The sequence below is a fragment of the Haliaeetus leucocephalus genome, unplaced genomic scaffold, assembly GCF_000737465.1.
Source record: "Haliaeetus leucocephalus isolate CR32 unplaced genomic scaffold, Haliaeetus_leucocephalus-4.0 Scaffold262, whole genome shotgun sequence".
Taxonomy (NCBI): Eukaryota; Metazoa; Chordata; class Aves; order Accipitriformes; family Accipitridae; genus Haliaeetus; species Haliaeetus leucocephalus.
In genome coordinates this window covers 11,096,719-11,116,686 of record NW_010972698.1, presented here as the reverse complement: position 1 = coordinate 11,116,686, position 19,968 = coordinate 11,096,719, and the positions used below count along the sequence as shown (strand labels likewise).

The following is a 19,968-nucleotide window of genomic DNA, read 5'->3' as shown; positions in this document are numbered from 1 at the left end:
GGTGTCAAAACACACCAAAATATTGTTAATGTTTCATCTTTGGGGTTGATTTTCCTGCTCCACTAGTGGAAGCAGTTTCCAGCATCCCAGCAAACAGTGTTGTTACTAGCTTTGTGTCTGTGTGGGTTGGATCTAAAGTCAGAGATTAATTCAAATTCTTCAGCCAGTCTCTGGAATTCTCCCTATTGTATTTACATCCTGTAGCTTTTCAGCCTATCTGATAAGTCAGTCAAAACACTTTTAATCTCAGAAAATCCTTTATAACTCTCAAAAGTTAGTGCTTATGGCAGAAACTTCTGTACCTTTCCTGAGCTCCTGCACTGTGCAGAAGACAAAAGAGTTCAAGGGCTTCGGAACAATTACTTCCTATAAGGTACTGGACAGCTTAAGCTGTGGATTCACCTTCAGAAGTAACAGTATGGGAGAAAACTGTGCCGCTTTGAGGCCTGGACTCCCATGAATTTGTGCTTCTGTCCTAATTAAATGCTAATTCAGTCTGAACGTTACTCTGTGGTTGGGATACTCATTGCACACAGTTCTCTACAGGGGATTATCAAAGGACCAAGGGAACAGTGGACTTTTTGTGCTAGCAAACACTTCCCTCCTTTTCCTGGCAGCTCCTGTCCCAAAACTGGCTGGTCCTTTATGTTTTGGAGGCTTACACACCTTTGCAAAAGGTTATGCAAGGTGCCCAACAGGGTGAAAATGATTGGTAGCAGAATCAGTGGAAAAAAGTAAGGCAGAAAAGAGTGTCTGGGTAAGATACATTTTCCTTAGAAACCTGGGTAGAATTGCTGTATTCTGCTACTCTGGGCTCTTCTCTCACTGCCAGATGTGTTGAACCCCTCTTTGCAGTACCACAGCGGCATGCGGGTAAATTTCTTCCCACTCTGGTCACCAGTGTCGTCTTGAAGGATCTTACTGTGTTGGCGAGAGTGCAAAAATATGCCGATGATTTGTAAAGGATGTAAAAAGCCTGAAGAGTTTGCTGAGAAGAGCCTGAGTGTCCTGGTTTCAGCTGGGATAGAGTTAACTGTCTTAAGTGAGTGAGTGAGCAGCTGCGTGGTGCTTAGTTGCTGGCTGGGGTTAAACCACGACACTGAGAAAATAGTTGCTGGATTAGAAAATGTGTCTTACACTGAGAGAATTAAACAGCTCAGTCTGTAATGATTATATGATACTACCTGTATAATAAGAACCTATATAAGAAGAACATACCAGCTACCATCTAAAAAGCTCTTGATCCTAATGGAGACAAACCTGTCAGCATCCAGGGCCTGGAAGTAAGCTCTTCAACTATATGAGAGAAATAAAGCATGGCTTATCTTAAGTGACATTGGTTAACTGTGAGAAGGAGCTATTCAGTCAAGACTGAATCCTCTCAGCAGGCTTGCTTCAACCCAATGTGAGCTGCTGTGTGCTTTACAGCTCCTACAGCGTGGTTCAGATTACACAGACAAATGGTTCCCTCTGTTCTTAAAAACCTGTGCCTGGCTGTTATCTGAACAACCGTGATACTGGGTTATTTTTAGCGCCTTCTGCTTGCCAGACTTTGCTATTGCCCAGCCAGTTTACAGCTTGCCATTCAGGTTTCAGCTAGATGGGTATCTTCTCTGCCCCTGTTGCAATGCAGAATTGTTGCTTCCAGGTTGTTTCTAGGAGTTTTCCTAGAGACTGGAACGGACTGGAAATTGCCCCACTTTCTCTGGGATGCCTAGACCTCACCCTGGACTCTTTCTGCCTAGGACCACTATGGAAGACTGCTTCCAAAATTCTCCGTGCTATCATAGCAGGTCTTCTGTTAATACAAGGGAAGAATTTAACCTCTTGCCATTAGACCTGGATGCTAACATTGGTTTGATTCTGCTTTTACCCATGGCATATTCATGCCCAAGTCTCAGTTCTGACAAATCCTAGCAAAACAAGTGGAGTTTGTTGCTGGTGACTTCCTCCTGTATCGTTTTCCCCACTCATTGGCCAACCAGTAGCACTAAAAGCATGTCCTAATCTGGAGTAAAAAGCAAAAAATGAAAGCAGAATTCAGCCCATGTAAAAAGTGTCAGGTTTTATTCAGTAGCGGAACTGTGTTCCTTCCTTTTGCTACCAGTTCATCTGTTCTGTGAGGTGGAGGTATGTGGGGAGCTTTGAAGTACTGGCAAAGATGGATGTGTAAGGAGTCCCAGAAAGGGACCGATTCCTGTTGGCGCATGATGTGCACACGTCAGGTCAGCCCAGTCATGGCTGACATGACCCAGGCTCATGTCAGCTCCCCAGGACCCTCAGCTACTCAGAACCAAAGACAGAGGCTCTATTTGAGCCCCGTGGAAACCTGAATTCTGCATGCCAGCTCGATGCCTGCCCACGCTCCCATTACTGCCAGTTTGCTGTCAGTAAGTGGTGTCTCCTCAGCAGAACACGACAATGCTTCCATTGCTCCGGAGTTCTCCCTCCCCAGCAGCCACCAGTGGTCTGGCGGGGGGGGAGAACTCCGTCTGAGTAGCAGTTTGCCTGTTGACATGTGGGTGTAAAAGGGGAAGAATATTATCCGAGGCTCAGTGCCTGCACTCCAGAGAAGATGGATTCTGTGGCTTTGTGGCATTCAGGCAAGTCTGACCACTTCTTTGACCATTTTGCCGATACCGTCGTAGATCTCATGAATAGGAGCATTGCACATGAAGGCGCTGGTGGTCACCAGCTTGTTCTTCACATCCACATGAATTTCAGTGACATGTTTGTTCACGTGCTTGCAACCAAGTTCCTTCATGGTCTCAGCAGTCTTTGCATAAGGCCATCTACAAGGAGAAAGGAGAAAAAACCCTGTATGGGGAAGCCGTCATTACACAGAGCGATTTGACGAAGGCCTAGAGTGAAAAGTCTGTTGATTACAGAGAGATGGATGGTCCCTACAGAAAACCTGCTCACCAGGATCCAAATCTTTTCCAGTCAGAGGAGTTTCTCCAGGACTACAGAACCAGGAAAACCTCCAGATTACAGTGAGTTAAAAATCTGAAGTAAAGCCAAAATAAGACCTTTATGTTTCCACTATAGATGTTCCACTACTTACCTCTGCCCGCTCCAGACTTTGTGTTTAGGTTTGGGGTTTTTTTTCACCAGCTTTCTATGAGTGACATTACTTCCTAGCCCTTCCTAGCAAAAGCCACTGTAGTTCCTTCCCCACCATTGGGAGAATTCAGTCACAGCTTTCCCGTATGAGTAAGGACAGTTTAACTCCCTCCCTCTCTTAACCCTACCAAGTCTTGTGCAACCATCCTGTTCCTACCTAGGATCTGCTTAACTTTATGAGTCGGTGGTCTGGTGTCTTTTCTACCCTGGGACCAAGAGGTGCATGAGACAGGGTGCTACGTACATTGGGGAGGCATTGCTGATTCAGTGATGTCATGGTGTGATTTCATACCAGCACTCCAAGGTTACTTACTTCTCACACTCCGTGTCATGACCCACAGTCAGCTCGCAGCCTGGGAAGATTTTGGCTGCCAGCACTGGGGAAATGCAGCACAGGCCAATGGGCTTTTTGGCAGCATGGAATGCCTTCAGGACATCCTCCACCTCTTTGGAGATGATGCAGTTCTTGCCTTGGGTGGCCCAAGTACTCAGGTTTTTAGCTACTCCAAAGCCACCTGAGAAAAAAGAAACAGATTAGACTGGAAAATTAGTACTCAGGGCAGGATTTTTTTCAGTTATTACTTGGTAGAATGCTAAAATGGGTTTGGTGGATGGCAGCATTTATCCAATGTTGATAAAAGAATTAAAAACAGACAAGCTGAACCTTTGTGAGCTGACTGCCAGGAGATGAGACATCAAAGCACCTTTCTTGCTTCCATACAGAACTGAAGCGGAGAGCTATCAGTGCTCTGTTGGGTACTGTGTTTCACCCATCAGTTCTTTTCTGCATTATGGTAGAACATGCTGACAAGTTTTCACTTGTCTCAAATCCTTGCTCCAGGCCTAATCCATCCCCACTGAAATCACATAGTCATACTTTCACTAAAGGTGAATTGCCAGACTGACCAAGCTTTCTGCTTTTGAGCCACCCCCTTTCTGACCCAGCCTCTTCTTCTCCTGGTAAGAAGATAGGCATGTTGGTGAGGGAGGGGATAGTTTTACATCCAGAAAAAAAAAAAGCTCAGTAGGTGGTACAGAGGATAATTCAGTTGGCAGTTATCCGTCCTCTCCTCTTGGGCTAAGCTGCTGCGTTGCCATATCCTCTTTTAATTTAAGTCCAAGCTAGCATGCCAGTGCCAGCAGAGATGGAAGACATCTGTCCTTCCAGTCCCTGCTTCCAGCCTGGCTTCTTCTCCAGTGGCTCTGCCCAGTTCCTCTCCAGCCCATGACTCCCATGTCATTCAAGGCTTATGACATATCTAAGCTGTTCCCAGGACATTAGGCATGGAGACCCCGCGTGCTGTCTTACCTGGTATGATCAGGGCATCCAGCCCCTTGACATCCAGCTTAGCTAGATCCTTGATATTGCCTCTGGCTATTCTGGCACTTTCAACTAGCACATTGCGCTTCTCCTGAGTTGGCTGTCCTTTCACATGGTCCACCACATGCATCTGGTCAACATCAGGAGCATAAACCTCTGCCTGGGGAGGGAGGGGAAAGGTCTATTATCCTTCAGTCATGTATCCTAAGCATGTTAAAGATCATAGGTAGTGAATGAAAATGCTTGAGTTACTTTGTTAGGAAAGAGCTTTGCTGGTGAATGCAGTGACCTTCAGCCTCACCTGTATCTGATACGGGCATCAGGAAGGTTATTGTCATAGGGAGGAGAAAGAAAGAAAGAAAGGTCTTTTGTAGCTTCTGCACAGGAACATTTACCCTGATCTTAAAGGAATGAGGGTAGTGTTAGGTGAAAGCAAAGCAGCTAACCCACACTCTTGTTTTGGGGCCTGAGGTGCTGAAGAGAGAGCAGGGACTCCTTTCCTTCCTAGGAAAACGAGGTCTCCCAAAAGCCATTGGTGAAGCCATTTCTTAGAGGTTTCTACCCGCATCCCAATCAATCACCTTCACTGGGGCAGCCCCAGCCCTGCCCCAGCTGCCCCCACAAAGCCGGTCATCCCCTATGGCTGTTGACTACCCAGCAAGCTGCTGTCGAACCACATGCCCCCCTCAAAGACAGGACTTTGAGTTTCTTCTCCCCAGCCACTGTTTCCCCAAAGCCAGCATATTTCTTTTTCTGGAAGATCCTTACACTTCCTTCAGAACTGTTTCAAGCTCACATGCAGAAATTAAGAGTGGAGGGTGGCAATCAGATGGGTGATAGATTTTGGGAGTGCATAAGCTATGCAGTTCTGGGCACCACAATTTCAGAAGGATGTGAAGGTCCTTGAATGCATCCAGTGGAGGGCAACCAAGCTGGTGACAAGGCTGGAAGGAATGTCCTGTGAGGAGCAGCTGAGGACTTTGGGCTTGTCTAGTTTGGAGAGAAGGAGGTTGAGGGGCAACCTCATGCTCTCTGCAGTTTCCTGAGGGGGGGACGGGGAGAGGGAGGTGCTGAGCTCTTCTCCCTGGGATCCAGGGACAGGATGCGTGGGAATGGTTCAAAGCTGCGCCAGGGGAGGTTTAGACTGGACATGAGGAAGCATTTCTTTACTGAGAGGGTGGTCAAACACTGGAACAGGCTTCCTAGAGAGCTGGTCAATGCCCCAAGCATGTCAGTGCTTAAGAGGCATTTGGACAGTGCCCTTTACAACATGCTTTACCTTGGTCAGCACTGAAGTGATCAGGCAGTTGGACTAGATGATCATTGTAGGTCCCTTCCAACTGCAATATTCTATTCTATTCTATTATTCTATTCTATTCTATTCTATTCTATTCTATTCTATTCTTTGTTTCCTTAGGCAAGGGAGGGGAGGCGGAGGAAATAACTCCTGAGTTTTCTCCACGAGAGGTCCCTGCCGATCAAGGGATGAGTGCTCCAAGCCTGACAAATCAGGGTATGGCAGGAGGGAAGAGACTGCAGCAGCTCCAGCAGAGAAGAGGTGGCAAAATTACACACAGCACAGAAAAGGCTTGGACAAGTCTCAGCTTTAAGCCAAACAGAGAATGCACACTTTGAAGGCTTTGGAATTGGGTGGGCTGGCTCCGCAGCACATTTACATCACCACCGTGCCTTTGTATTTAATGGAGCAATTCCGATTCCCAGGAGAACGGCTCTGACCCAGATTTGTGGGTGGCTCAGAGCTGAGGATAATGTTACATAGGGCTTCTCCCCCTCCTCTTCCAGTCTCGCAGAGTGGCTATTGTGACTAATGGCATATTAAAGCGGCTGCTTGAGGGTCACCTTTTTTACCCCTCTTCAAGTTCAACTCAGAAGAACTTGTCTATTTTCAACTCTAATCTTTGGGGTTTTAAAAAGATGAATTTCAAACAGCCAGAAACAATAGTAGTCTTTTAAACAGAAATAACAACGCAGAAAAGAGGAGGTGCAAACCAAAAAGAATAGAGAATGCTTTTAGGAAAGTTTGTTTCAGAGTTTGGATACACTCAACACAGAGCACCAAGCCAATCATCTCATACAGCAAAGCTGAGAGAGGAAAGCAGAGAGCGGGGAGTTCTCCATGCTCGCTGTAGCAGCTCCTAAGCTGTGCCGTTTGCTTTGACTCCAGTCACTTATGCTTTGCAATTACCCTAGCAGCAACGGGGAGCTTGTGATTTTGTCCGGCAAGCTGCAAAGCTCCTTAGAGAGAAGTACCTTCTGCAAGAGAGAGAGACTGAAAAGCAGAGCAGGGCAAAAGGAGCCAGAGATGGAGCAGGAGCCTGCCAGGGTGCCTCTTACCTGTGCCCCCTCCCTGCTGAGATGCACCAGCACAGCAGAAGACTCATGGATCTCACTCCCGTCGTACACCCCACAGCCAGCCAGCACGACAGCCACTCTCTTCCCCATGGTCAGAACCAGAGCAGGAGGATTCCCTGGAGAGCCCCAAATTGCTGTGCATCTCTGTTCACTGCCTGGAGTCTTTTATAGCGCGATCCCTCCCCCAGGAGCAGGTGGGGCCGGGAGGGTTGGGCTGAATTTCTTACTGGCAAGAAGGTTTTATTTCCAGTGCCACAGGCAGGGCATGTAAATATTATTTGTTTCCTCAACTGACTGCTCCCTTGCAGATCTTCTTCCCAGCACGTTGTCTCCAAAGCATCCCCAGCTGACATGACCTGTTCAACAGAGCAGCTGTGTTTTTACTTCTCAGCTATCATTTTGCATTCTATTTCAGACTAAAGTACCGAAGTCTTTGCACATAAGATGGTATCAAAGGGAGCCTGCTCAGAGCAAGTATTCAAGCCAGGGCATTCCTCTCTGTGCCCCTTTTTTTTTAAACCCTACACTGCATATGCAGCCTCAGTCTTTTAACACCAAGATTTCCTTGTCTGACCTTAAATATTCTTATCCTCATATCCCATCTCTCAAGAGCAGATGCTTTGCCCTCAAGTTGTAGTTATTTCCTGGCCTTTGGGTCCTGAGGTTAGAAATTAATAATTTGATACTTCATCAACAACACCATCTCTCCATTTGCCAGCAAAGTGGTACCAGGAATGGGCAGAGCTCTGACTTCTGTAGGGGCACATGGCCACAAGATTCACAGCGTGTGATGGGGTAGCTCCCTTGCTCGTGCAGAGACTTGTTCTTCCTTGTCCTTGAGATGCTCACACCTGAGATGGTTATGTACTTCTCTATTTCAGCTTTGCACTGTTGAAATAACTGTGGCCTGTTGAGGCTGTCTTGCCGTTCTTCAGAGAGCAAAACAATTCATGCAACATGGCTGAAGAATGTATTTCAGGGGTTATTTAGAAGAAATTTTCTTTGGGTCTCTTATATTTGGAAAAGACTTGCAGTACATCCTGTGTATAATGAAATAGTGTTTTGGCAAATTCGTTAGTCATAGCAGGCATGAGAAATTTACTCATGGCTAATGCATGTGACTTCATTTATTGTGTGCATCTCTTAAAACTAGTGATATCAGGCACCACACACTCCTAGCTGCTGCCTATACAAGCAGGAACAAAAAGCATGTGAGAAAGGACTCGCAGTCCAGCTAATCTAACACAGGCTTTTCCTTTCAGTTACTTTTATTACCCAGAACAGGAATTCAACTGTAAGGTATGTGCAGGAAAGACCCAAAGCCTTTTCACTGTTGTTTGTTTGGGTATCGAAGGTATTCTAACTGTGGTTTAGAAATACATTATTTCCTCTTGCATGAAAAAAACAGCTGAATCATGCTACAACTTGAACAGAAAATTTCTTCCTCCTTCAACTGGTTAGAGAGCAGTCCCATTAATGATGGAACAAAGATAGCCAGAGGCTGATGATTTAAACAAACTTACTGCTTGCTGCAAGCTGCATCATTTAGCTCTGCCTGTTGCAAACTGACTGAGCTGGTTCCCCTTATTGATATAATTGTTTCGATGTAACTGGACAAACCAGGCTTGTTCCAATGCTTGCTTCCTCATGTAATAAGACCTATGTCAATAGACATATTGAACCTAAAGATCTATCTGCAATAGACATATTCTTGCTAAATAATACTTTTCAGCTGAGTTATTCCATTCTGTGTGGGAACGTCTGCACACATTACTGTAGAGACATTGGGCTTTAATATTAACACCTTGCTTTAATCTGCATTAATATTCTAGTGAAGATGAGCGTGAAGGAACCCTGTTGCCTCAAAGCTCTTCTTGAAGGGTGAACACAGTTAAAGATAACTGTCCTCCAAAGCACTGAAGAAACCAGGAAAGTTTGGGAGTCATTACAGGGATCCAGCTGTGCAATGGAAGCATGCCATCACTCCAGCTGGCTCAGAAAGCAGGAAGAGCAAGGTACTTTGACATTACCTGTGGAGCCTGACAGTCTGGGGTCGTTCTGGATGCTGCTACAGATCTAATGCCTCTTGGATGATCCTGGAGGCCTGTCGTTGAGCTCCAGTCTGTGCAGATCTAAGTCCCATTTCCAACAGCTTTTCTGTCCTCCAGCCCTGGCTGTGGAGCATGACTTATAGGGGAATATAGAGCAGGATCTGTCAAGAGCTTGTAGGGCCTCTGCAGAGTCATCCTTGACCAAGCCAGTAATATTAGCGTGAAGCTCTTTACACTGTTCTGCATCTTTTTTCTTGTCAAGAGTCTGAAAGTGGAATTTGCTTTAACTGGGGCTGATGGGAACAGGAGCTGAGTCCTTCACGGGAATAGGCCCTACACTGGTCCATTGCACACAAACAAAATGATGGAGGAATGTACGTAAGTGCAGGCAAGTGTTGCCCCTGTTTTCCAGCAAAGCTCTGTTAGCTCTCACAGAACAGTTCTCTGCCCAGTTCCCACATGACGTGTGACCCAATATCATCCCAAGGCCAGTGTCCACTGCTTTCTGCAGCCTCTCCTCCATTGGTAAAGACTGTTATGCCTTGATCACGATCATATTCTCCATGGGAAGCAGTAGGAAGCTGCAAGTAGGTCCGTCCTGTTGCCTTTGGGATACAACAGCAATCGTGGCAATGACTGATACTCGCTCGCTGCCTGCGATGCCTCCTGGAAAGCCATCAAGGATCCTCTAGATTTACCCTCACACAGATGATCTCCAGACTGCATGTTTGCATTGACACCTCCCTCATAAAAAACACTTAGGAGGAGTTCCACGTGAGTGTGAGCAGAGAGGCTGGATTCGATAGATGTGGAGTGATGCATGGACAGAAGTCACCTTTAAGGGAATGGCACTGAATCTGCCCAGGGTTTGCTCAGCACAGGACAGTGGTGCCAGGCATTCATAGCTGTGACAGGGACAAGCAGCAGGACCATGGCCAGTGTTAGGAGAAATAACTGGTCCCCAAGGAGCTCCTGGGCTTGCAAAGTACTTGTTTGCTCCAGCAAGATGGGTTCTTTACAAAACCTTAACTTTAACTGGTGTAATTTCCTCACTGGCAGTAGCAAAAAGGCAGTAATAGTAATAAACCCTCAGCGTTATTTTTCAAGTGTCCTTTTTAACAAGGGTTAATCAACAGTAAAATTAACAGGCCCCTGGAGGGAGCTACCAGCAGTCCATGCTGACACACAGACTGAAATTTATTGCAGCAAGGAACTCGTTTGCATTTCCTCCTGCGTGCAGAAAGGAACACTAACAGAAGATGTTTGTAGGGAAAAGGGGTGGAGAGCAGGGAGGAACGCAGGCCAGTGGAGTTGGTTTGGTTATAAAGAGCTAGGGAGGAAAGAGAGGCAGCATTTCAGCCCGCATCTGGGTCTTCAGCGGACTCTGCGATGGCAGATAGAAAAGCTGAGTCACTGCATTCCTCCATAGGGCTCTTGGGCATTTCCGCAGGTAGGGATCGAGTCTTGGCACGGGAGGATGGGGTTGGGACTAGCTTTCATGGACAACCCCCTTTTCGAAGGGGGCTAAAGAGTCTGTTTATTCTGAATCTTCTCTGCCTGGGTAAAGCTTTTAGATCCAGAGATCCCTGTGCCTATTTCAGCGGCCAAGAAGATATTTGTCTTGGCTTTAAAGTGCTGGCCTGAACTTTTGTACTTGATCCATCCTGGGTGGGAAGCAAATCAAAACTTTTTGGTAGTCATTTTCATAACTGATCTTTATTTGGATGCACTTTCCTCTCTTTTCCTTTTCTAGCTGTTTTCCCTGCAGCTCTGTTTTCTGTGTTCACTCCCTTTCATTTGCTCCTTCTTTGCATTTCATCTTTCTGAGTGCTGCCCCTTCTCATTTTTAGGCCAGTTTTCTGTAGGCACAAGACTTGTGCAGTCATCTGTAGAGTGTGTGCGCATCTGTCTGCCTTTTGTGTAACTGGAATCAGAGAGCTGATTCTTACCTTTATCTGACAACGGGGGAGCACTTTCAAACATGATTAAGTTCAAGTTTCTTAAAAGTAGGCACCCAGAAAGAGGTGAGACCTTGGACACAAACCAAGTTACAACACCCCCCCACCCCACCCCCCCAGCTCCTTAGATTTCATTATTTGCAGATCTTGTACTGTTATTTTTTCTCTATTCCCTGCTCTTGCCACTCTGGTTCTCTCCTGTTTTGGGGGGCAAAGTTTACAAGCTCTTTCTTCTCTTCCACCTCCCTTGTCACACACAGGATCACTCTTGCTGGCAGTGCATTTCTACAGTGTACCCAGAGCAGTCCCTCTGATCCCCAGCACAGCTCTAGGAGTCCTTCTGCTGATTTTATCGTCTCTTTTGGCATATGCAGGTAAGACTCAGAGGGTGGCCAGCTTCAAGTCTTCCCCCTTCTATATCTTTGCATGTATTTGGTCTGCTTTGCCAACAGGTTTATACAAACCGTGGCAGCCTTGCCAGACCACTGATTCATTCTCCTAGAGGAGTATGTCAGCACAGCAAATTTTTCCTTTATAGGCAACTACAGGAATCAATGTTAGTTTTGAACAAATGCTTTACTAGGATGTCTGAGAGTTTTAATAGACTGAATACATGATTTCTCTAAAAAAAGGTTCCCAGGCTTTCTGAGAGCACTTTAGGCATCCATGGATTGAAATGGCATCTCGATGTGTAAATGCCGAGATCTACTTATCTGAGAGAAAAAACCCACTGTCTATAAAAAAGTCCACACTTTTTAAAATGAATGTTGAGTTATTTCTCCTTTTTAAGTCAGAGTGATGAGGAAATGAAAATCCAAGATTTGATGCTGGTATTTTTTCCTCTACAAAGCAGACAGACAGCTTGGGAGAGACACTACATATTTTAACCAATAAAACATAGGTCTACCTCTTAGTCAGTGGTGACACAAAGCATTAGTAGAAGGCACTTAGAAGCAGCTGTATGGATGGAACCATATGGAATGGACCACTGGGCAGATGATGTTTCACAGTTGGTGGGAATCAACAGCCCCTTACCAAAGGCAGGAATTTCTGTGCCCCCTTGTTCCAAGAGATGCATACTTGTGTGATTACAGTCCTTTGTATCTTGGGGACTCAATCCGCAGAGCTCTTGCTTCCCTTCCCAACTTGAGTCTGGCTCACAAGGCTGTATCAGTTTGAGGAAGAAATGAAGCATAGGTCCATTACAAAGCTCCAGCTTGGAACGAAGCTTTCAGTTCTATCTGTGCTGATCAGTATCCTCACACCGTGAGGTGAGAAAGTGTAGCAGTAAAAATAAGGTACTTTGTGGTATTGTTTGGGGGTAGTAGGTGGGTTCCATTCAACGTGAAGTGTTTTAAATCAAGGTCTTTGCCATTTTGGGGATCAGGATACTGAACAGTATAGTTCTTGAGAAGGAATGAGTTTTGCAGTTCCTATGCTTCTGTCTCCTGAGAAGGCCCAGTTATTTATGGGGATCCTGCAGGTTGTATGACACTTGTGGCTCAAACATTGGACCTGACAGCTTACAGCAGGAACCAAACAAACCACCAGGCAACCCAAAAGAAAGAGGTGTCAGGACTTGATTTGCATTAATATATTAGGGTCTTGTTATTGAGTCTTGTAGGCATCATGAGGAAGATAAGATAATGGCTTGATGAACGTCAACTTCATTAGGGCAAACTGTATGTCAGGCCTGGCACAGTACTTAGTTGAAGGATCTCAAGTAGTTCGAGCTCTCCTCAGGCATTCTGATGAACACAATGTGTTGTGCTAATGGAGTCTTTACGGTCACGTCTACACAGTGTAATGGGGCATGGTGCAGACCTACCCAAACTTATGATAGCTCTGTCTAGTGTCATGCAGGACCAGTGCAGCTCCATGCTAGCACAGTGGTCATGCTTCCAACGCACCATGTGCCTATAGCACAGCTGCCTGTCCTAACTACCGCTTTCCAAAACCTACTGTCTCGAAATCACAGTTCTGTCTCCATTGTCATTGTTTCACAGGAATTCGGAGAAGCCTAAGAAATGCCTCCCTGTTCTTGTCTCTCTGCCTGACCATCTCAGTGTTCTGGTGCGGCTATGGAGTGGTCTTCATCCTGGGAGGCCAAGGAGTTTTGAATGACCCTGGTGATTTCCGCAATGCCTTGGTGCCTGGCCTGGTCACGTTTACTTTGGCACTACTCATTATTGCAGTGGTGGGCTTCCTTTGCAGAGAGGTCATCCTAGCTATGATTGCTTCTGCTGTCTCACTTGCCAGTGCTCATGAAGTTGCCATGCGTTACAGCACAGCTTTTGGTTCCTCTGCCGTGGCTTGCAATTACATGATTGTCTGCTTGGTTGGTGGTTATTTTGCTCTGGGAAGGATTCTCTATTTCCTAACCAAAGAGAAAATTGCCCTCCCTGGCACAGATCTGGCCAAGAAAAAGACCCACGAACAGATCCAATCCACCAGTGGCAGCATGAATCCTTTTGCAGTCACTGGTCTTATCCTGAACATGCTGTCTGCCAGTGTCTTTGGCTGTAGGCTCCTGGGCGTTACTGGCAAACTATTTATTGGTCAAGTGCCCTGGCTGTGGGCAGCTGGGATCTACCAGATTGGCATCTGCATTTTATCATACCGTGCAATGGATGTACTAATGGCCACATTCTTTGGTTTCACTTCCATCCTGAAATTTGCTAGAGGCTATTGCCTTCTGTACCCAATCTGGCAACCGGAGGAGCCATCTTTCCCTATTCCATTCCTGGTGGTTTTCTCAATTCTCTTTGTTGTTTTAGCTCTTTTTCTCACTCTTAAGAGCCCAGTGGATGGCCTGTATTTGCTGTTTTATGTGGCCTACTGCATTGCATTAGCTTGCCGTCCCAAGGGATTTTTTGAAGGTGGACCCCAAGGCGTGGATGTGGCCATCTTTGCGGCCTCAGCCTTGATGACTCTAATTCACCTGTACAATGTGAAAGCAAGTGCCAAGATCCCAACAGGGAAGGGCGCTGTGAAGGCTCTACTTGCTCGCAGCAGTTTTCTGAAGCTTCGTGAAGGGCCAGACCTTCATGCTCCCTACCTAGGGTATTCCAAGTACGCAGATGCAGAAGTACTTGGCTATGCATGCAGTGTCCTCGCTTCTTTTGCTATAACAATGACAGGGGACCCACAGGCTCCACTTGCTACTGTTGTAATTCCATGGGTAGTGGTAGCTGGTGGGATCCTTAAGCTTCTAGGCGGCTCAGTGGCCTTTGCCCGGGGTAAAACCCTGGAGAGCAGTGCCTTCATTCTCTATGCTGTCATGTGGATCATCTGGGGCTTGACAAGATATGGTGGCCTCTATGGCACTAACAGAAGCTTCCACGCAGCGGTAGGCATCATTGCTTTCATGCTCTTCAATGGCTTCATTGTCTTCTGCACGCTCTTCTTAAACTTCGCCTGGTTCTTTTACTCCCTCACTTTCTTGCTCATCGCTGTCAGCTTCTTGCTGGATGCCATCCATGCTCTTCCAGCAGGTTATGACATTGCTGCCACTCTCATCTTTGGTCTGGTCAGCTTTTACTGCTTCCTGTCTGCCCTTTTCAACAGCATCTTTGAGGGTTCCTGCTTACCAATGGGTAGACCCATTGTGCAGCTCAGTGGTGTGGGGGGAGGAATGACCAAGTGCCTTCACCTGCCCGCCAGGAAAGCTTCCTCAGTCAAGAGAATTGCAGGTAAGAGAAATACATAGCGTGTAATGTGGGGGTGGAGGGTAAATTCTGGGAGGTTTTGTAGCAGAACACTATTAAAAGGACGTTGTTCCAATCCAGATGTGAAAACCATGATAATCTGATGACATTTTGACAAAGTGGGCCAAGTTACAAGAGTCATTAGAAGCTAAATACACTATGGGGGAAATAGGACCGATTCCTTGATAGGACCTGGGTTTTGCAGTGAATTCACTGCTGTCTCTCCTGTATCATATCCATCTGCTCATCCAATCTCAGATCCATGTATCCTCCAGGCTGGGGCTACCACTGAAAGCTTTGTACAGAGAAAGTAGGGCAAATGCATGGTGCTTGCTCTCTCCGCAGGGCTGAATGACTTCTGGCCCTGATGAACACAGCCCAGAACTCCCCTAAATGCCAGATCTCCTCTTGGATGAATGCTAGAAAATGCACTGTCAGAGGAAATGCTTTGTTAGTTGGGAAAAGGAGATGAGAGCACTGAATTGGCTGTTTTGTCTGTGACAGCTCTTCCGTGAATTACAGCCCCTCACTTCTAGTCACTCAAGGGGTTCTGCCCTGTTCACATGCCAACAGATATCCTGAAGAATGGAGGGACTTGCGGCGTCCCCACAGATACTGTGTATGTGCTCGTGGCAGCCTGTAATCGGCCTGATGCTGTGGAGAAAGCTCACCAGTAAGTATTTCTTTTGCTGCCCCAGTGAAGGCTCTCTTGGCTAGTCTAACGAAGCATCTAAGACTTACAGCTGCTACTGAGTACTGGCTACAGCAGCCATTCAGAGCAATGAGACACATAGCTTAGCCTTCATGGGAACAACAAAGTGATGAGCTTGGGGGAGAAGATCTGATGAGGAAAGGAGATGGTTGAGCTGTAATTGCCTTCCAGGATTTCGAAGACTCCTGGCAGGTGATGGAGCCAGGTAGCTTGGATATCACAAGGAAACCCAAAGAAGTGGCAAACAGGGCAGGGGATTATTGTACATATTTAGAGGTACATATTGTCACAACCAAAACACTTCTCATGTTTAACAAATGCCTCTAGCTGTGCTTTTGTAAGCAGCCGGGACCCCTCATATTGGTGGGGTTTCCTCAGAACTTGGGCAACTGGGACTTCTACCCATCACTATGCAAGAAGCTAAAACCTCGGTCTGGAGTAGACATTCCTGATTGGGACTAGTCATTAATGTCCCTTCCTGTCAGGCCATCTGTTGAACAGTCCTACTTTTACTGCAGACTGGTGACCTGGGGCAGAACCTACACACCTTGTCTTAACTCTAGGCCTTGCCAACACAATTTCCTTTTTCAGCTTGAAAATAAATCCCCGTCTTACTTCCAGGCTCATTTTTCTTGCCTCCTTTCCAGCTCCAAGCGCCAGGCTCAGGATCGCCCCATGTCACTCTGGATTTCTAGCCTAAAGCAACTGGAACCTGCAAAGCATCTGTTCACCCCCCTCCTCTGGGACTTCATGGAGGCTGCCTGGCCATCTCCTATTAGCTTGGTGGTTCCCAGAGGTGAGGAAATGCTCTTACTTCAAAGCTCTCTGGAGAGCTTTGGCTTTGAAACTCCAGCTTTAAGTCACGTGTCCCTGCAACACCGCCTGTTCCGTGGCGATATTTCTGGTAAGATCATTCTGTTCAGACTGATGTACATCCATAACTGCTGTGCGACTCTTCCTTGTGCAGGTGAATGGGTGGACTTTCTGGGAATGAAGGACTCTGCTAAATACGTCGGTACCCCTCAGAGCATTGCCATCCGCATTCCTGACTGCTCTGTCACCACACACCTCATCGACTTGGTGAGTGGCCAGAGCACCCTTGTCCCATCAGCACTGGTGACCATGCCTTGCTATTCCACTGTCCAGGGAGCGGGCTTGGTGTCCATCACTAGCACCCAGGTCCTCTGGCCTCCTGGATGGGAGAAGGATAGTGAGAGGTTGGAGCACTCCGTCAGCCCTCTTGGCATGTCACTTCTTCTCTCTGTTTCTTTTTTCTTTCCTCAATGAAGTGAGGATCCTAGCATGTTCAGACAGGTTTGGGGGGTGAAAAGTGCTAAAATAAGTAACTCCCGCAAGAAAAATATCATTAAGAAAGGGTGGGGTATGCAGGCAGCTGGTAGCTGATTTTATTGCAGAAAAGAGGGTAAAAAGAATAACAACCAGGTCAGAAAGCCAGGAAAGATGCAATTAACAGACACTTTGTCTGATTTCCTACGTAGAACACTTTTGTTGCAAGCATGGGCTTATCTGAAGCCAGAATAACTTCAGAAGGTCCAGAATGCGGCCAGAGGAACTGTGACACCCTGCACGTTCTGCTCATTTCTAGGAGAGATATTCTAGGTCTTTGGCATTTGCTATTGCTGGAAAACAAAATGTTCTTTCCTGATGAACACCAGTAAACCCCAATTCAGCAGGGTGTTAGTCACTTGTACACAGATTTGGTGGGATTGTAGTTGCCTCCAACGTAGGTGTCTCTACCTGGGTGAGTCACGCTGTGTTCTGTTTAGAGTCACAGAGACTCACAAGTGAACTTCAGAGTTCAAGTGATCTTTTTTTATACAGCAAAACCTGCTCAGAGCTTTTATTCCCATTTTTCTATCACCAGGTTGGCCCCATTGTGGTCACGTCGGCTAACCCAACAGGAGAGGCAGACACAACACACCACAACCAAGTGTATGCCAAGCTGGGGGATAAGGTAATCAGGGCTCTCTGTCTTTTCATTACGGCTGGTCCCAAAAGATGTGGGGATGGAAGAACGCAACCACTTTGTTTCCAGTAGGCAAATCAATAGATGATATCAAGAATCTGGGAAAGCAGCTCATTAAAAAAATCCAAAAAGTGTCATTAAATGGACACTCCTCATGCTGGTGTCATAGTGAAAGAACAGTGTAAAATACAGAACTTGATGGGAAACCAAAATTCATCTGATTTATACAGTATAGTCATTGCTCAATGAGTTAGTTCATCTTCCAACACAATGATATGAGCAACAAAAAAATGCTTCTTCGCTTACAAGCAATAAAACCACTGATACCTGAATGCGCCAGGGCTCCAGTAGCACTGAGCTGTCAGAACACAGGGGATTGCCATCTAAAGCTGAAGTTGATCTAAAACTGGTGCCAAAGCTCCAAAATATTCCTGGCTTTTAGAGCTTTCATAAGTTCTAGAAGTACAATGGTCATGGCCATTCAAATGGCTGTCTTTTATTTTACTGCAAAATCCTGAGCGTACTACATTTTGTATATTCGTGGCAGCTTATGTGAAGGCAATTTTAAACAAAAGGTCGTACAAATCTTCCACCTCTAACTCCTCAAAAATCTGGTTTTCTACACATTTGCTTTGTGGATGGAACTTCTTCAAAGCTCCTCAGCTGATGTAAACCTGTTTTTGCTGTATTGCTGACCTGCAGCCCATAGAGCTCTCTCTCCTTGCATTTATTGAATTCATTCATTCCAAAATCAGCCCTTAGTGTCAATACAGTGGGCTAGCAAGGAGCGGAGTTGTCTTTGATAATAATTATCGGCTGTTGAGAGGGGGGAAACTGCCCTCTTTTTTCCCAAGTGCCTGAGGGGAACTTGGTGTGAACTGCTGCTCCTCAGGTGGATGCAGTTCTGTGTGATGGGCCTTCTCCAGAGAACATTGCTTCCACCGTTGTGGACTGCACCAAAATCGACAGTGGAAACATAGGATTCTTCAGAGTTGGTATCATCCCCAAGTCTCAGGTAAAATTAATCTTCATTTTATTTCTGCTCCCTTTCTCCATCTCCATTAAGTGGGTTTCAGACTGGGGGTTTCCTAGTTCCATAAAGAGGTGAATAAATCTGTGATAGCACGAGGAGTTATCATAGGGTGGTGTGAAAGAGCAGAAAAACAGAGATCCATGTTGCCTGTGTCCTGATCCTGCCTCCGGACCACCACTGAACCTCTCTGCGCTAAGCACATTGCTGGGGAATGTGCAAGGTGAGACCGATTCCTTTGCAGAAAGAGCTCTGAGATCCAAGGTCATGGACCTCCATGGGGCAGGCTCTCCATTTACCCCTGTCCCAGAGACCTCTGAGCAGATGGAAGTGCTTAGTGTAATCCCAAGGCTGAGCCCAGACACATTGCTTGAAAAAGAATAGGGCATTATTTCAATAACTGGAGAAGAAATTAGTACTTTCCTCTAATTACTAACCCACTCAGAGCTGTGTTTACTAATTCCAGGTGCTGCAGATACTGGAGCAGGTGCAGAAGAAACATGTATTGGTTCCGAACAGTGGCATTTGCACCACAAAAGGCCAGGAAGAACATGGGAATCACAGCCATGCTGTGCGCAACGGGGTGGGCACGGCTGCCTCGGAAGAGACGGCGCCGGCGCAGTCCCCCGGTGATGGCTGCGAGAATCACACTCGCCTCTGACTCCCCCGAAGGTCAAGCAGTTATGTGCTCATTAGGAAATTGTTTGCTGGAAAATGACATATAGGTCAAATTGGGGAGTGAGAGAGGTTTCCTAGCCGCAGGGGTGACTTATTCATCTTTCTATGGATACTGCTAAAATACTCCAGTGCAGAGCTGACTTGCAAACCACAGTCACCCAGAAGTAAAATTTTCACTTACAGAGGCTGCCAGCTTTCACTGAAGATCGGATGTGACCAAAGAAAGTGTTATATTGGTGACAGACTGGCCCCAGAGTAACAGGGCTTTATTCCTTTCACTGGGAGTTAATACCTTTGGGTGGGGGCACAGAGTAACGTGAAGTGTTTTATAATTACTTGTTGGGGGAAAAGCACCCCATGAAACTTGAAGTGGGAGGGGAAGAAGGGAAGATGTATTCAAGTACTGTGCTGGTGGATACAGTGGACTTTCTAAAATAGGTGAGGCAAAGCACGACCTCGGGAGCTGGGGCTATCTTCTGATATGTCTTCTCAAAATGGCTGTCGCAGAACCCACCACTAAAAAGAAATGCCATTATCTGAGAAGCCCTTTTCTGTATTTCACAGCCAGCGTGAGGGTGGAATTACCATTTTGATGACTCCAGTAATATCTCCTTAGAAGTGCTGGAGCATTACAGGAGACTGTCCCTTCCCATGTTATCTTAGGCAGAGTATGAATTTCAGGAGAATCATCTGCACCACATTTGAGGATGCTAGAAGCTGGTCTCTTCCCTTATAGCATAGCTGTACACATCTCACGGTGCTTCCTCCAGAGTGCAGATTTAGTACAGAGTGGTAGCTGCTGACCGGGAGGAGGAGAAAAGAGGTTTCAAACCAACGTGAGGAGTTTTCCTTAGTAAAAACTGCAAGGCTGCGCAGTTAGTGGCTTGTTTAGCCTCTGAAAACAGTTGATCTTATTCTTACCTGACTCAGGTGAAAGGTGCTGATTAAACTCCAGCTGAAACCAATGAATTAATTCATTGATTTCACCTGAAGTTCTGCTGGAACTTAAGCATAAATGCTGTGCAGTC

At 46.3% G+C, this 19,968-nt stretch overlaps 2 protein-coding genes across 3 annotated transcripts; one reads left to right on the top strand and one right to left on the bottom strand.

Moving 5' to 3' along the window:
* Positions 1-2,585: 2,585 nt before the first annotated feature.
* LOC104832736 (ES1 protein homolog, mitochondrial-like) lies at positions 2,586-6,944 on the bottom strand. 2 transcript variants are annotated; one of them, XM_010569083.1, is made up of 5 exons: positions 6,800-6,907; positions 4,433-4,604; positions 3,444-3,638; positions 3,061-3,073; positions 2,600-2,792 (listed from the first exon to the last, which is right to left on the bottom strand). In XM_010569083.1, exons 1-5 carry the CDS (start codon positions 6,905-6,907, stop codon positions 2,600-2,602), a joined length of 681 nt encoding a protein of 226 aa, XP_010567385.1. The 2 variants fall into 2 exon arrangements, with proteins under 2 accessions (XP_010567386.1, XP_010567385.1); XM_010569084.1 differs by lacking the exon at positions 3,061-3,073 and having other exon boundaries at positions 2,586-2,792; positions 3,437-3,638; positions 6,800-6,944.
* A 2,296-nt stretch (positions 6,945-9,240) lies between these two features.
* On the top strand, positions 9,241-18,923 carry LOC104832796. Its single transcript, XM_010569160.1, has 10 exons — positions 9,241-9,262; positions 10,274-10,318; positions 11,087-11,200; positions 12,833-14,518; positions 15,107-15,206; positions 15,893-16,041; positions 16,213-16,325; positions 17,131-17,220; positions 18,125-18,247; positions 18,729-18,923. The coding sequence occupies exons 1-10, from the start codon at positions 9,241-9,243 to the stop codon at positions 18,921-18,923; spliced, it is 2,637 nt and encodes an 878-aa protein (XP_010567462.1).
* The last annotated feature ends 1,045 nt before the right edge of the window (positions 18,924-19,968 follow it).